The sequence below is a fragment of the Moschus berezovskii genome, chromosome 11 (assembly GCF_049115385.1).
Source record: "Moschus berezovskii isolate FMDL1 chromosome 11, NW_MosBer_1.0, whole genome shotgun sequence".
Lineage (NCBI taxonomy): Eukaryota > Metazoa > Chordata > Mammalia > Artiodactyla > Moschidae > Moschus > Moschus berezovskii.
The window spans coordinates 104,276,731-104,294,398 of NC_142470.1; the positions used below are offsets into that span (position 1 = coordinate 104,276,731).

Consider the following 17,668-nt stretch of genomic DNA (forward strand, 5'->3'; position numbering starts at 1 on the left):
TGCTCAAACATTTCCAAAGACAGTCCCTATAAATGCAGCTGGGAAGAAGCATGAACAAGTAACAGTGATCTGTATTTCACCTTTACCGCAGCAGGTTCTCTGTCAGCTTTGATGCCTTGAGCTTCCCAAGACAATTCTTCCAGTTCTTTCAGGATATCATCTTCACTGGAAATGGGTTAAAATACAGTTTGAGATACTGAATCAGTTTAATAAGTAAATCTAGCACCAAAGCTAAGAAAAATCAAATATATTTAAAATCTACTTACTCAAAATCTTGTCTTTTTTTCTCCTTTTTCTTTTTCCCCTTTGCCTTCTGAGGTTCTTGCTCCTTGGCAGCACCAGCTCCTTCTATTTCTGCAGCCAAGGCATCAAGATCAATCTCATCCTTGGCACTTAAATGAAAACAAAGGAGACCCAAGTGTTACTGAAGAGCAAAATAATAAATCTACCACATTCACTTACAAAAAAATTTTTTTTCTTTTCAGTTTAGCATTTTTCATGCATTGGCAGCCCACTGAAAAAAGATTCACTTGTCAAGTTCTTTCATGACAACACTTGTGTTGTATTTATTCAGACTCTCTGCATCTACTTCAATAAAGTCTGAGTTACACTCAAACCCAGAAAGAGTTGTAATGAAGAGCTCCAGGGAGAAAATCTAGGTAATCAAGAAAAGGAAATTCATGCTTGTGTTCAAGTAACCCTAAAGAAGAAAAGGAAATTCATTTTTGTTGATACTAAAGTTTCTCTTTTGTGTGTGAATATATGAATGAAATTACTTATAAAATGAAAAGAACTTAAAAGAGAAAAATATTATTACTTGATTATCAGTAAAAGCTAAATCTTTGGAAATCTTTGCAGCTTTACTTGGAAAAGTATAAATTTTAGAGTTGAGAGGAACTTTCATCAAGGGGAAACAAAGATGCAAAAAGTTTGAGTGCTTTCAGCAACTCATGACCACACATCCAAATCTAAATAAATTAGGATGACTCACCGACTCTGTGGACATGAGTTTGAGTGTGCTCCGGGAGTTGGTGATGGACAGGGAGGCCTGGCGTGCTGTGATTCATGGGGTCGCGGAGAGTCGGACACGACTGAGCGACTGAACTGAACTGAACTGAACTGAGTAAATAAAACACAGAGAACAGCCCCCAAATCCAGAACCAAACCTGCTCACCATCTTTTACATTCCTGGTTTCGCTTCCGGTTCCATCCACCAACATCCTCATCTACCAATATTATTTTATTTAGAGCTGCTGCTAAGTCACTTCAGTCGTGTCCGACTCTGCGTGACCCCATAGATGGAAGCCCACCAGATTCCCCTGTCCCTGGGATTCTCCAGGCAAGAACACTGGAGTGGGTTGCCATTTCCTTCTCCAATGTGTGAAAGTGAAGTCGCTCAGTCGTGTCTGACCCTTAGCGACCCCATGGACTGCAGCCTACCAGGCTCCTCCATCCATGGGATTTTCTAGGCAAGAGTACTGGAGTGGCTTGCCATTGCCTTCTCCTTATTCTGAGCAAAACAAACTAAATTCCATTAAAACCTACAGAAAACAAAGGAAGTCAGTCTGAGACACACAGGTAGAAAAGGTGTATGAATTCAAATAATGATGCAATGAGAAAACAAGGACCTCATGCAACATAGCCCTCCACTGGTGGGTGCTGTGCTGCGAAGATGCTTCACTTCAACAAAAACAATTCCTAATATGAAATATGCAATTTTAAGATCTGGAGAAGGAAATGACAACTCACTCCAGTATTCTTGCCTAGGAAATCCCACGGAAAGAAGGAGCCTGGTGAGCTACAGTCCATGAGGTCACAAAGAGTCAAGCACAACTAACCAACTAAACAACAAATTTTAAAATTATGTAACAAGACACTGAGGTCACAGAATTTATACTCAAGAAGCTTCAAGGAGAGACAGAGAGAGACAAAATGTAAATCAGGAACTGCAAAATGCTAAATGCCACAAAATAAAGGAATTTAACGCCTTTAAGTGACACATTAAGAATTGAATGTGTTCCCTTTTGTCCTATATTTTAGACAGTGTATTTCAGGGAGATTATAGAACACAGAACCACTGTACTGGTGGTGACTTTCCAAAGCACAAAATCAAGAAAGAGAAAGTCAGACACTTCCCAGCTGAGGGAAACTCTGACCCGAGGAAAAAAGAAGTTAACCAGGCAAAGGAGGCCCATGTATCAGACACAATGAGCACAAAAACCTGAAGGTAAAACATACACAGGGCCTCCGTTCCGTTGCGTTCTGTCGCTCAGTCGTGTCCGACTCTTTGCGACCCCGTGGACTGTAGCCTACCAGGCTTCTTCGTCCATGGGATTCTCCAGGCAAGAATACTGGAGTGGGTTACCGTTTCCTTCTCCAGGGGATCTTCCCGACCCAGGGATCGAACCCGGGTCTCCCACTTTGGAGGCAGACGCTTTAACCTCTGAGCCACCAGGGAAGCCCTGACCTCAGGAGGACTCAAAAAAGGGTATCTGAACCAACTGAGAAGCGTTGTTACAGGCTACTGATTTCTTAATCCCACTCAAGATCTAGGGAACCAGAATTTGGGGTGGGAGCTAGGTAATGTATGTTTAGCTATTTTCCCAGGTGACTGCAAGTCAGATTTGAATTGTTTTTCTTTTTTTAATAAATGAAGAAATTGAAGCACAGAGAACTTGTCCAGAATCAGACAAGGCAGAGATGGGATTTAAACCCAGGAAGCTCTGATTCTGAAGTTGAAGATCTTAACCCTGCTGACATAATCAAATTTGCATTTTAGAAAGTTGCCTCTGGTAGCTTTTGACAGGGCAGAATCCCAACTAGTTAAGAAGCAAGAAAAGGTAGGACGCTTTTATAATTAATTGGGATGACAAACTCCTGACTTGCAGCAGTGGCAGGCAAGATGAAGACATATGAGTCAGGTAAATACTAAGGGATCAATCAGCAACACCAGTGACTAACTGCATGTATACAGAAAGGGGAAGGGAAGAATCAAGGACAAATATCAGGTCTCATCAGGTAACAGGAAACTAAGCCTGGCCCAGCATCAGCCATCTGGCCCAGCTTGAGATCAACCAGCACTATCTCCAAAGGCAGCCCTGCCAACATTTCACAAAACACAAGTGTGACAGGGTGAGAAGGGACAGTGAAGGTGGTTAATACTGAGACTTGGCACCTCACCTCCAAAACCTTGTCAGCCCTAACTATACTCATCTAAGCAAAACAGCTTATGGTTGGCTATACTGCCACAATATTCATTAACAAATAGCTCTAGAACAACAAAACACAGAACTACATCTGTATGCCACTGAGTTTGAAAAGCTGCTTCTGGGTAGTAAGAGAAATTAACAGTTTCTTAGTGCTTTCTGTGTCTCAGGCATTGTGCTGACCAGTCACCAGACACACTATTTATTCTGCCATTTAATCCTCCTTAACAACTGTATGAAAGTAAGCTTCAAGATGATAAATAGTTTATAAAAGGCATCCTGCTAGAAACTCACACACCAGGAACGTAAGCCCAAATCTGACACCAAAACTGTAGTGACTTTCTAGAAAATGGGAAATTCAGTAATCAAGTTTCTGAAAATTATTTGAGAAATCCAAATACAACTACAAAATATATCAATGATATAGCAATGCTTAACAGTCTTAATTACCATGGCTTTTAAAGCATTCTTTCAATGTGTACAGAACTTCCTGCCCTTGATTCAAAAGAATGTCCTAAAATGTCAACCTTATTACAACAGGACATGAAAGTGACATACAGCGTCAGTGATTTAACTTTAAACTTTAAATCATACTCTATCTACTATCTACATTTCAGTCCTACTTTTCTACCTATCCATACACACTACAGCTTAAAGATTTTAATGAACTCAGAGTCAAATCTAAAATCCAGTCATGCTGATAATGAACGCTTTAAAATCTTTAAGGAATCTGTTAAGAGTATTTTTCCGTGGGTATATCTTTCTGCAGACCACTTTTTCCTTTATCAAAGCTACAATATTCCTACTACTATTTCCCCTTATAGCTCCTAATCCTTTATTCCAAACTTACTGCAACTTCCAGAAATAAAAGACAATTTTCCATGGTACTCAATCAAGGCAGTGTTTTCAGAGACCACACTCCTCTGTCAAGACAGAAAAAATGTTATAACTGAATGGCCTTAAAAAAAAGAAGCTATTAATAATACTGCAAGTGCAATTCAAGAAACAGCTGAACCACTTTCTGAAGTGGTTTCCAATTTAATATTCACACCAACAATATTGATGTATCTCCATATATACACCAGTATCTACAGTATCTCCATGGAGATATGCATTTTCTCCCACACTCCAGCCTATTATTTAGTATTATGTCTACTGTTCCTTTAAGTTGTTCTAATAGATGTGTGGTGATAAAATCTTCCTTTTCATTCCTTGAAGGCTGGAGAAGTTAAACTTTTTTCATGTATTTGCCATTCACACACATTCAGTGAAATGTCTCTTCATTTCTTTTACCCATTTTCTAGTTGGAATGATTTTCTTTTAATGCTGAGTTTTCAGAACTCTTTTACATATGGTTTGTTTATATATACTTCCTTCCAATTTATAGCTTGTCTTTCCATCCACTTAACAGGGTTTTTAACCTGAGCAAAAATTTTGAATTTTCATGAGGTACCATTTATCAAGTTTGTTCTTTATGCTTTTGATGTCATGAAAAAGAACTTTTCACCAACTCCTAGGTCCTGAAGATTTTTAACTGTGTTGTGTTCCAAACATTGGGTATTTCAATGTTTAATTGATCTTTTGCCTTTGGGTAGCCAACAGCTCCAGCAACATTTCAACTATCCATTCAACACAGACTTGCCTTTGCACCTTTGTCAGAAACCACTCGGCTGTGCTTGTGTGGGGCTATTTCTAAGTCCTCTATTCTGCTCTACTGACCGATGTGTCCTTCCCTCTGACACTACTGAACTGTCATGACTAATGTAGCTATAAATCTTGAAATGAAATAGGATGATTCCTTTCATTATCAGAATTGCTTTCTCTATTGTTAATTCCTTTGACTTGTCAAATAAATCTTAGAATATTCTTGGGCAAGTTTACAAAAAAATTATTGCTGTAATTTTAATAGCAACTTGATTAACTGTACATGAATTTAAAGAAATTTTTACTATGTTGAGTTTCCAATCTGTGAACACAGTATTTCTCAATGTATTTAAATCTGCTTTGATTTTTTTTTCAGTGTATGTATTTAATTTTTAAAGTAATCTGAACTGGTATTTTTAATTTGTTTCCACATCAGTTCGGTTCAGTTCAGTCACTCAGTCATTTCTGACTTTTTACAACCCCATGGACTGCAGCACTCCAGGATTACCTTTTCCATCACCAACTCCCAGAGCTTGCTCAAACTCATGTCCATCGAATCAGTGATACGATCCAACCATCTCATCCTCTGTCGTCCCCTTCTCCTCCTGCCTTCAATCTTTCCCAGCATCAGGGTCTTTTCCAACGAGCCAGTTCTTTGCATCAGATGGCCAAAGTACTGGAGTTTCAGATTCAGCATCAGTCCTTCCAATGAATATTCAGGACCAATTTCCTTTAGGATTGACTGGTTGGATATCCGTGCAGTCCAAGGGACTCTCAAGAGTTTTCTCCAACACCACAGTTCAAAAGCATCAATTCTTCGGTGATCAGCTTTCTTTATAGTCCAACTCTCACATCCACACATGACTACTGGAAAAATCATAACTTTTACCAGATAGACCATTGTCAGCAAAGTAATGTCTCTGCTTTTTAATATGCTGTCTAGGTTGGTCATAGCTTTTCTTCCAAAGAGCAAGTGTCTTTTAATTTCATGGCTGCAGTCACCATCTGCAGTGATTTTAGAGGCCAAAAAAATAGTCTGACATTGTTTCCACTGCTTCCCCATCTATTTGCCATGAAGTGATGGGACCAGATCTTAGTTTTTTGAGTGTTGAGTTTTAAGCCAACTTTTTCACTCTCCTCTTTCACTTTCATCAAGAGGCTCTTTAGTTCTTCACTTTCTGCCATAAGGGTGGTGTCATCTGCATATCTGAGGTTATTGATATTTCTCCTAGCAATCTTGATTCCAGCTTGTGCTTCATCCAGTCCGGCATTTCTCATGATGTACTACGCATATAAGTTAAATAAGCAGGGTGACAATATACAGCCTTGATGTACTCCTTTCCCAAACTGGAACCAGTCTGTTGTTCCATGTTCAGTTCTAACTGTTGCTTCTTGATCTGCATACAAATTTTTCAGGAGGCAGGTAAAGTGGTCTGGTATTTCCATCTTTAAGAATTTTCCACAGATTGTTGTGATCTACACAGTATATGTTTCCACATACTCATTCCTAATGCACAAAAATTTGACTGAATTTTTTATGCTGATCTTGTATACTGCAACCACCCACTTACTGAATTCACTTATTAGTTCTTTGCACTAAGCAAGGAGTTATAATTTGAAGCTAAAAGTACAATTCAGAAAAAAAAATTGGACTTCATCAAAATTTAAAATATCTACTGTGCAAGAGACCGTGTGAAGGGAATGTAAAAAACAAGCTACAAAGTAGAAGAAAGTATTCGCAAAGTACATATCCGGGCCAGGGGAGAGGGAGGGGAATTAGTATCTAAACTATATAAAGAAATTTCCAAACACATCAGTAAAAATCCAGGCAATCCAATTAGAAAATGGACAAAGGGCATGAAAAGATATTTCACTAGAGCATTTACAGATGATAAATAAAGGATGTTTCACATCATGAGCTGCTTGGGAAATGCAAACTAAAACCACGATGTGCTATCACCACACATCAGAATGTCTTCTCTCCAAACAGTGATGACAGCCGTGGTGGGTGAGGACACAGAGGACCTGGCTCACTCACACGCTGCTGGTGGAAGGCAAACTGGCACAGCCACCCTGGAAAACAGTCCATCACTTTCCCATAAAACTAAAAATGTACTGACCATATGATCCAGAAACTGCACTCATGCTCACTGATCCCAGAGTAACAAAAAATGTATCTCATGCAGAAACTTGTAGACAAATGTTCTGTTGCATAAACAAAAACTGGAAACAACCCATACGTCCTTCAATGGGTGAATGGTTAAATAAACCATGGTTTATCCCCATTCCATGGAACACTATTCAGCAACAAAATGGAATGAACTACTGATACACATGGGCTTCCCTGGTGGCTCAGCTGGTAAAGAATTAGCCTGCAACGCGGGAGACCTGGGTTTGATCCCTGGGTTGGGAAGATTCCTGGAGAAGGGAACGGCTACTCACTCCAGTATTCTAGCCTGGAGAGTTCCATGGTCTGTATAGTCCATGTCCAGCAAAGAGCTGGACATGACCGAGCGACTTTCACTTCACTCACTGACACATGCAACAACTTGGATGGATCTCAAGAAAATCAGACTGACTGGAAAGAAGCTAATTCCCACAGGTTATATACATATATGACTTCACTTATATGAATTTTTGAAAATAAAAGACTTTATTCAAGTATAGAACAGACATGAGTCTTCATGGTTACTAGGGGTTAGTAGGGGGAGGTGCACAGAAAGGAGATGACTATGGTTACAAATGAACAACATGAAGGATCCTTGCAGTGTGATGTATTTTGACTATGGCAGTGAATATACAAATTTGCCCATGTGATAATACTGTATAACACTAAACACAAGCATATACATGTGTTCTAGTACAAGTGAAACTGGGCAAATCTGAACATGATCAGTGAACTGTATCAGTGTCAATATTCAGGTTGTGATACTGTACAGCTTTGTAAGATGTTATTAGAGGAAACTGATTAAAAGATACAGGAATCTATTAATTCTTACAACCACATGTGAATCAACAATAACAAATCTAAACACTGTTTAAGAAGACAAACCTTATACTGAGAAAAAGATTTTGTAATAATATATCTAATGAAAGATTTGTCTATAACATGTTAAATTTCTACAGCTCAACATTAGAGAACACAATTTTTAAACAGGCAAATGATTTCAACACTTAAGCAAATGAGACATAACAAGGACAAACACAGGACAAGATGGTCAGTGCCACTAACTAACAAGGAAATGTAAGCCAAACCACAATGCCACGCCACTCCACAACCACCAGAACGACTGAAAGGACTGATAATACTGTGTTGAGAGGAAATGTGGAGCAACTGGAACACACCCCTAGAGGGAATGCAAAAATGGCACAGTCACTTTGGAAAAGAGTTTGGCAGTTTCAAGTTAAACATACACACTTACCATATGACCCAGCAATCCCACTCCTAGGTATTTACCTAAGAGAAATGAAAACATATGTCCACACAAGGACTTGTACTCAAATGTCCACAGCAGCTTTAGTCATAAACACAAGAAGCTGGAATAAAAACTAAATATCCAGCTACCCTTCCCTGGTGGCTCAGATGGTAAAGAATCTGCCTACTATTTGAGAGACCTGGGTTCAATCCCTGTGTTGGGAAGATACCCTGGAGGAGGGCATAGCAAACCCACTTGAGTATTCTTGCCTGGAGAATCCCCATGGACAAAGGAGCCTGCTGGGCTAGAGTTCATGGGGTCCAGAGTCAGACATGACTGAGCAACTAGGCATGGCACGGCACCCACATAATAGACTACTACTCAATAATAAAAATAAAGAATTCATATTATACACACCAACAAAGATGAATCTCAAAAGTATTACTTTAAAAGAAACCTAGCCAGTCAATAAAGGCTACATCCTCTACGATTCTATTTACATGAGTTTCTAGAAAAGGGAAAATTACAATAACCCCCCCCCAAAAAAAAACCAAAAGCTACAGTTATTTTTGGCCTGAAAGGATTGCCTACAAAGGGTCATGAACTTCTAGAGCTAATGGAAATATAAAATATCATCCAGGGAATCTTCCCAACCCTGGGATTGAACCCAGGTCTCCCATGGCAGGCAGATTCTTTACTGTCTGAGCCACTAGGGAAGCCCTGGTGAAAGAAGCACAACTGTATAATTTGCCAAAGTTTATTGATGCCACACTTGAAATTTGTGTATTTTGTGTCAATTATACCTCAAAGAGGAGAATTTAAATCTCTAGGGATACTATAAAAGCAGTTGAGAGGTTACAGAATGGATTTATCAATTTACTGAAAACAATGAAGTTAAAATTATATATATTTAAAATATGTCATTTTATTCATTTTTATAAGTTATGAAAATAAGAATCAACATATAATATTTTTATACCTTAATCTCTACTAACACAATGTAATACGTAACCGAAATTATATTACTGTGAAGGAGTCTTTTAAAAACATGGTTATTTATTAAGTGTATGTAAAAGCATGTGATCAACTTCGGTGCTTGGCTTTTTGGAATAATCAAAAAATACATATAAAAATTTAAAATGAGACACTTCACTTTGAGATCAATACACCAAAGCCTTTTAATTACACACAATATAACCCCACCCGAAAAGTTCACTGTGAAGAAGTAAAATCAACTTATTTACAAATCTCTCAATTTTGAACTTGGCAAATTCCATTTATTAATGACAGGCATGTTCCACTAAAAAGTTGTCTGTGTTAGATAAGAACACAGGAAATCCAATCCCCTCCCAAATTAGTCCACAATTCAAAATATCCCAGCTTCCAAGGATTCTCTCCAACTTCAATCCCTTTTCTCCAGCGCCTCTTTATTTGACCCTCTGTGGAGGGCTTACAACCTGGCCCAAAATTTCTCTGACATTCTAAAGATGGGGGTCTATGCCCCTCCCTTTTAATACAAGATTGCCTGTTTGCTCAACTGAATATGACAGAAATGATGCTACAATTTCTGAGCCCAGGCCTTCTACTTCCTGGCTCTTGAGATACTCACTGCCAAGCTGCTGAGGATGTCCAGATCACACAGAGAGGTCAAGGATGGGTGCTCAGGCTGATGTCCCAACCAACAGTGACCATCAACTACCCAAAGTGCGTGATGGCCAGTGAGGGGACTGTCAGATGACTTCATCTCAGGCATCGTTGGCCTGCAACCACCTCCAAGCAAGGCCCATTTGAGCCCAGTCAACCCTCAGAACCGAGAGAGACGATTATTTTCAGTGTTTTAAAACACTAAGTGTGGGAATGACCTGCTAGGATACAATAATAACTGAAGTACACTCACGTGTTTCTTTCTATTCCTAATAGGATGCCAGGGCCTATAAGTAGAAAGCAGAGCAATGGAAAAAGGTAAAATCCAAACCACACCAGTCCTCCTCTCCCCACCCACAACTTTACCCTCCCCAACCCCAGGTGGAAAGACAAAAAAAAAGTTCATAATCTGTAAGTACTGAGGGCAGGAATAGTGGTCACTAACCCTTTTCACTTTACTTTGGCTTCTGCTCCTCCCCTTAAACTGGCTTACGAATAAGAGCAAACAAGACAGAAACCATACTCCCTTCTTCACTCCTAACTCTATCTCAGCAGTGCCAGTACCAATAAGGAAAAGAGGGAAACCTAGTTCTGCCTTCTCCATAAGACACCTTTCAGCATTTCTTTTCCTCCAACTTCCAGCTCTTCTTATCTCAACACCTGTTAAGCACTCCTGGACAACAGTTACATATACAAACACAAAGATAAAACAAGAAAAAGTCCAGCAGTCATTGCTCCTCTCTAACTCTCCTCGCCACTTGCACAACCACAGAACCCAACACTCTCCACTTCCTCAATGGAGTTCTATCTTAGGTACAACTCATTAATAAATTCAGAAGTACCTAATCATGTCTTAGAGGAAAACAAAAAGCCCCTCCAACCTTAAAATTTCCTATGAAATGAGTCGTGATGCCCTTCAAAGGGATATGAAACCACACTGCGTCATACAATGCAAGCAAACAGAATGTATCTTACTACCTTTCACAAAATGCAGCCTAATTCTCCACCTTCTAAATGCCTCATAACTGAAGTAGTAAGAATACAAAAGCAAAAGCAAGTACAAGCACCATTTTGTAGCCTTTCAAATATACATATCTAAGTTCACACATTATTATGGATTCCAATGTGTCCAACTATAAAATCAGTTTAGGGCAGCTTTTTCAATCTGAAAGGAGTACTCTCAAAGGAGGGTTGGGTGGGATGGGTTAGGAGGGGGAAATGCAGGGTTGTGGATAATTTCAGAAATCTGAAAATTCTCCCCAGTGACTTTTACCTGTTTAATAGAACACTCCATGAATTATATGGATTGCCACTTTATCACAGTTTACTGTCACAGAACATCAACCAAGACTTTTGTTTACAAACCTCCACTAAGTTGTTTCACATTAATGTAAAAGATCAGATGAAAACTTAATGTGGAAATTAAATATTCCCCAAGACAGTGCTATAAAGCAAAGCTGAAAGTCATTATTTCATACTGAAAAAAATATCAGAAAAAGTGAGCCTTTACTAGCATAGGCATGCTGAACTCAAGTTTAGGTTTTGAAGTTTTGCCATCATAGGAAGCAATACATGCACAATAAAATGGTCATTCAGATCCTGCCACTCAAAGAACAAATCCAGGATAAGCAGCATTAGCATCAGCTTGTTGGAAATGCCGTATCTCAGGTCTCACTCAAGACTTACTGAATCAAAATCTCCATTTTAACAAGACCTTCAGGTGAATCACATGCACATTAAAGTATGAGAAGCACTGGTTTAGAAGCAACAAAAGTATCATTCCTCACATTGATGCTGCACATCTGAATGTCAAACATTTTTATCTTTGTTTCCATTTAAGAGTATTTACAATTTCAAACTGCATCAGAGTTTATATTTAGTTTTGGGCTTGAAGATATATATATAAGCAATGTTGATAATTTAAGTCAACATTCTCAATTAACACCTTAAGGACACAACTTATGTTCAAAATTAATTGAACAGTTTCAGCATTCACAGATGGCAAACTCAATCTTTTTGTAAAAGAACTCTAGTCCTTAATCACTGTTAAAAGATTATTCTCACCTGGCATAATCAAATACTAATAAAATTTCGATGTAGATAACTACTTTCAGGAGACAAAACTTCTCACGTGCTGAATACCACCATCATTACAACAGTCTGGGTGCACGTTGAGTACAGGCAACAGTGAAGCAACTCAAGATCTCACTGTATTACACCTATTTGCTATATTACAATGTAAGCTCCTCTGAGAACAGAAAATGTCTTTTTGTATGCTCAATTCATCTCTCTACCTTTTACAACTAGCAACCAGCAGGGAATGTAACATATTCCTGACACACTATTAAAGAAAAAAACCCTATTCTGGAATGGCAACCACAATTTGCATACCACAGGCAAGCCTCACCAGTTTCATCACTTCAGCTTAACAAAAACCTTGTCTACCACCGTAACAATTACTGTATTTTGATCATTGTAAATCTTCCAAGTTGAATTTTCTGAGACAACAGATTCAAACAACAGTTTAAAAATCCCACTGAGAGAAAGCCACAATATTTCATTTATCTAACACAGACAATACTTTGGCCACCTCATGCGACGAGTTGACTCACTGGAAAAGACTCTGATGCTGGGAGGGATTGGGGGCAGGAGAAGAAGGGGACGACAGAGAATGAGATGGCTGGATGGCATTACCGACTCGATGGACATGAGTTTGAGTGAACTCCGGGAGTTGGTGATGGACAGGGAGGCCCGGCATGCTGTGATTCATGGGGTCGCAAAGAGCTGGACATGACTCAGCGACTGAACGAACTGAACACAGACAAGGACTCTCTGTATGTGAACTTTTCACATGAATGAAAACATACCATTCTTTAAAAATTATATTTAAGATGTAAAGCTTTCTTTCTTCTAAGTATATAATTTATTATAATTATATAACCTACTGAAATATTTACACATGTCTGGGGTTATTTCAATATAATGGGAAGAGGGAGGAGGAGAATGAGTACAATGTAAATGAAACAAGGTAATCTGTGTATCAATAATATTTGAAGGTGAGTGGTGGACAGTTGTGTTCATTAAACTGTTCTACTTCTGTATACAGTTGAAATTTTTGATTTAAGAAAATGTACCCTACAGTAACCAAAACAATATGGTACTGGTTATTAGGATAAACATAAAAAACAAAAGAATAAAACCATTAGTCCAGAAATAAATCCATTTATCCATGGTCAACTGATGTGACAGTGCCAAAATCAATAACTAAGGAAAGAAACAGCCTCTTCAACAAATGGTGCTGGAACTAGATTTCTGCACATAAAAGAATAAAATTGGACCCCTACCTCACACTACATAGAAAAACTAATTCAAAATGGGTTATAACCTAAATGTTAGTAGTAAAACAACGAAACTCTTAAGAAAACATATAGGTGAATCTTCATGACCTGGCATGACTCAGCAGTAGATTCCCTGATACACAAGGAATACCCAACGCACAAGCAACAAAAACTAGATTTTATTAAAATTTTTATAAAAATGACACTCTATCAAGACAGTCAAAAGACAACCCACACAACAGGAGACGTATTTACAAATCTGTTAAAGATCAAGCATCCTGAAAGAACTCCTACAGCCTGAGAGAAACAGCCAATTTAAAAATGAGTAGGGACTTCCCTGATGATCCAGTGGTTAAGAATCCACCTTGCAATTCAGGGGGTGCAGGTTTGAGTCCTAGTCTGAGAATGAAGATTCCCATATGTCCCGGGGCAACTAAGCCCACATGCCTCATCTTGCAGATGCCCACACCACACAACTAAGATTGAACAACAGCGAAATAAATCTTTAAAAAAAAAAAAAATGAGTAAAGAACTTGCACAGACATTTGTCCAATGATATACAAATGACCGGGCTTCCCTGGAGACCTGGGTTTGATCCCTGGGTCAGGAAGATCCCCTGAAGAAGGAAATGGCAACCCATTCCAGTATTCTTGCCTCAGAAATCCCACGGACAGAGGAGCCTAGCGAGCTACAGTCCATGGGGTCGCATACAGTCTATGGACACAACTTAGCGATTAACCACCACCACCACCACCAATACAAATGACCAATGAATACATAAAAGACGTTCAACTTCATCAGTAACCACGGAAATGCCAAATTAAACCACAATGGGACACCACTTTACAACTGCTGCTGCTGCTGCTGGTAAGTCACTTCAGTCGTGTCCGACTCTATGCAACCCCATAGACGGTAGCCCACCAGGCTCCCCCGTCCCTGGGATTCTCAAGGCAAGAATACTGGAGTGGGTTGCCATTTACAACTGCTAGTATTATTATTAGTACTATTATTTACAACTGCTAGTATTATTAACTACTATTAATAATAACAAAAAAGGAACAGAACTGCTGGCAACGAAATGAAGAAATCAAAACCCTTGTACATTCTAGTGGTCATGTAAAATGGTGCAGCTGTGTTGGAAAAGTTTAGTGGTTCCTCAAAAAGTTAAACATTGAGTAATCTGCCAATTCCACTCCCAGGTGTATACTACACTCAAAAGAACTGAAAACTGGGACTCAAAAAAAAAGAAAAAACTACATACAAATGTTCAGAGAAGCACTTTTCTTCCCAACCCAGGAATTGAACCGGGGTCTCCTGTATTGCAGGTGGATTCTTTACCAACTGAGCTACCAGGGAAACCCTCAACAGCCAAAAGGTAGAAACAATCTACCTTTTTACAGGTTTACAGGGCTTTAGATACATACGCAAGGCAAAATTTCAAGTCAAACCAAGGTAAAATTTTAAGTCAAATCACTTAAAAAAAAAAAAATGAAAACAGCATGTGTAAATTCTAATCCAAGATAAGAGGGGGTAAAAATAGAAACAAAGAACTGCAGACCTGGCACAAACAAAAAACAAACCAGGATGGCTGAAATAAGATCAAATCCCTGGGTCAGGAAGATCCCTGGAGAAGGGAATGGCTACCCACTCCAGTATTCTTGCCTGGAGAATTCCAGGGACAGAGGAGCCTGGTGGGCTTACAGCACATGGGGTTCCAAAGAGTTGAACACAACTGAGCCACTAACACGGATGTATAATCACAAACAAAGTATAAGCAACTCAGAGATATTATCAAATTGTATTAATAAAAATTCAATTCTATGAAGTTTATCCAAAGAATTCAAACAAGTACATAGAAAGGTTAAAAGTAAAAAAAAGGAAAAAAAAATGAAATTCTCAATAAAACACTAGCAAACCAAATTTAAAACCATACAGAAAGGAATGCACACCATGACCAAGTGAGATCTATCCCAGGAATGCAAGTTGGTTCCACACATGAAATCTGATTAATGTAATTCATCATGTATAAATAGGGTAATAGACCAAAATCACATAATCATCCCACAGATGAAGAAATATCATTTAACATAATCCAACAGCCATTCATTGGAAAAACTAAAAGCCTTTTCCCCCCCAAGATTAGAAACAAGACAAAGATGTCCATTCTCCCCATTCTACCCAACACTGGACAGCAGGATCTAGCCAGAGAACTATAAACCATTTAGACAGGAAAAGAACAGAAAACAAAGAGAAAACTGTCTGGACTTGTAGCCGATGTGATCACGTACATAGAAAATACAAAGGAATCCACAATGATCATTTACTTGCTCAGCAGTGTCCAACTCGTTGAGACGCTCTGGACTATAGCCCGCCAGGCTCTTTGGTCCATGGGATTTTCCAGGCAAGAAAACTGGAAGGGACGTCATCCTCTTTTCCAGGAGCTCTTCCCCACCCAGGATCAAACCTGGGTCTCCTGCATTGGCAGGTGGATTCCTTACCACTGAGCCACCAGGGAAATCCACATACGCAACAAACATTCAAGCTATTAATAATACAGGAATTCAGCAAGAACAACAGATCGACATATAAAAGTCAACTGTTTTTAAACTGTGCAATAAACAATCTGGAAATGAAATAAAAAATAATCCCATTTATGACAGTATAAAAAAATTAAATGTCTCAGTTTTTAAAAAGAGTTGCAATTGTTATACACTGAAAACTTAAAAAAAAAAAAAAAAAAATCACTGGAAAAAACCTGAAGACCTAAATAAATGGAAACACATTCTATGTTCATGGATTTGAAGGCATAACATTGGCAATACTCCCAAAATCAATCTACAGAAGAAATCTGATTTCAACTGAAATCCCAGCTGCCTTTTCTTTTTTGGGGGGTGGGGGGAGGGCAGTAATTGAGAATCTAACCATAAAATCTGTATAGAAATGCAAGGAACCCAGAAGAACCAAAACCCGTTCCAAAAGGAACAAAGAAAAATCACACTTTCCAAATTCAAAACTTAATACTAAAGCTGTAGTAATCAAAACGGTGTGATACTGCCACAAGGACAGACCTATGAATCAATGGAACAGAACTGAGTCCAGAAATAAAACACTACATACACAGTCAACTGATCTGAACAAGGAATTAGAGAAAGAATGATCCTTATTAAAAAAAAAAAAAAGGGCTGTGACAACTGAATGTCCACATGCGAAGAATGAACCTGGTTCCCTGTTGCTGCTGTTAAGTCGCTTCAGTCGTGTTCAACTCTTTGCAACCCTATGGACTGTAGCCCACCAGGCTCTTCTGTCCATGGGATTTCCCAGGCAAGAATACTGGAGTGGGTTGTCATTTCCTCCCTCAGGGGATTTTCCCAATCCAGGGATTGAACCCAGGTCTCTTGCACTGAGATTCTTTACCACTGATTTCAGACAACAGAAAAAAAAATTAACCCCAGATGGCGCAAAGATCTAAATGTAAGAACTAAAACTATAAAGCTTCTAGAGGAAAACATAGTAAAATGTCATGACCTTAGATTTGGTGAGAATTTCTTAGATCTGACACCAAAAGCACAAGCAACTAAAGAAAAAAATAGATAAATCAGAATTCATCAAAATTAGAAACTTTTGTGCTACAAACACCACCGAGACACTGAAACAACTTCTTACGGGAGAAAAATGAGGACAATGCACAGAACGAGAGAAAGTATTTGCAAACCGTATCTGATAAAGTGGTTTTTCTAGAATATATAAAGAACTCTTATTCCTCAATAATAAAGAACTCAATTTTAAAATGAGCAAAGGATCTGAACAGATAGTTCTCCAAACAAGATATTCAAATACAAAAGTCTAGTACAGAATTGATGCTTTTGAACTGTGATGTTGGAGAAGACTCTTGAGAGTCCCTTGTACTGCAAGGAGATCCAACCAATCCATTCTAAAGGAGATCAATCCTGGGTGTTCATTGGAAGGACTCATGCTAAAGCTCAAACTGCAATAGTTTGGGCACCTCATGTGACGAGTTGACTCACTGGAAAAGACTCTGATGCTGGGAAGGATTGGGGGCAGGAGGAGAAGGGGATGACAGAGAATGAGATGGCTGGATAGCATCACCAACTCTGTGGACATGAGTTTGAGTGAACTCCGGGAGTTGGTGATGGACAGGGAGGCCTGGCGTGCTGTGATTTCATGGGTCGCGGAGAGTCGGACACGACTGAGCGACTGAATTGAACTGAACTGAATAAGATACTCAACACCTTAAGCCATCATGAAGTGCAAACCTAAAGTCACAAGAAGATACCACTTCACACCAACTAGAATGGCTATCATCAAAAAGTCAGATGATAATAAGTGTTGACAAAGATGCAGAGAAACTGAAACTCTTAATACATTGTTGGTTGGAATATAAAACGGAGCAGCAGTTTTG

At 38.9% G+C, this 17,668-nt stretch overlaps 1 protein-coding gene across 2 annotated transcripts in view; it reads right to left on the reverse strand.

Moving 5' to 3' along the window:
• Positions 1 to 17,668, reverse strand: part of EIF5B (eukaryotic translation initiation factor 5B) — a 67,445-nt gene that overhangs the window by 40,190 nt on the left and 9,587 nt on the right. For both annotated transcript variants that reach the window (XM_055400662.2, XM_055400661.2), the window contains exons 2-3: positions 267 to 392; positions 81 to 165 (exon numbers count right to left, since the gene is read on the reverse strand). In XM_055400662.2, the coding sequence (XP_055256637.1) occupies positions 81 to 165; positions 267 to 392 (211 nt within the window). The remainder of the gene's footprint in view (positions 1 to 80; positions 166 to 266; positions 393 to 17,668) is intronic.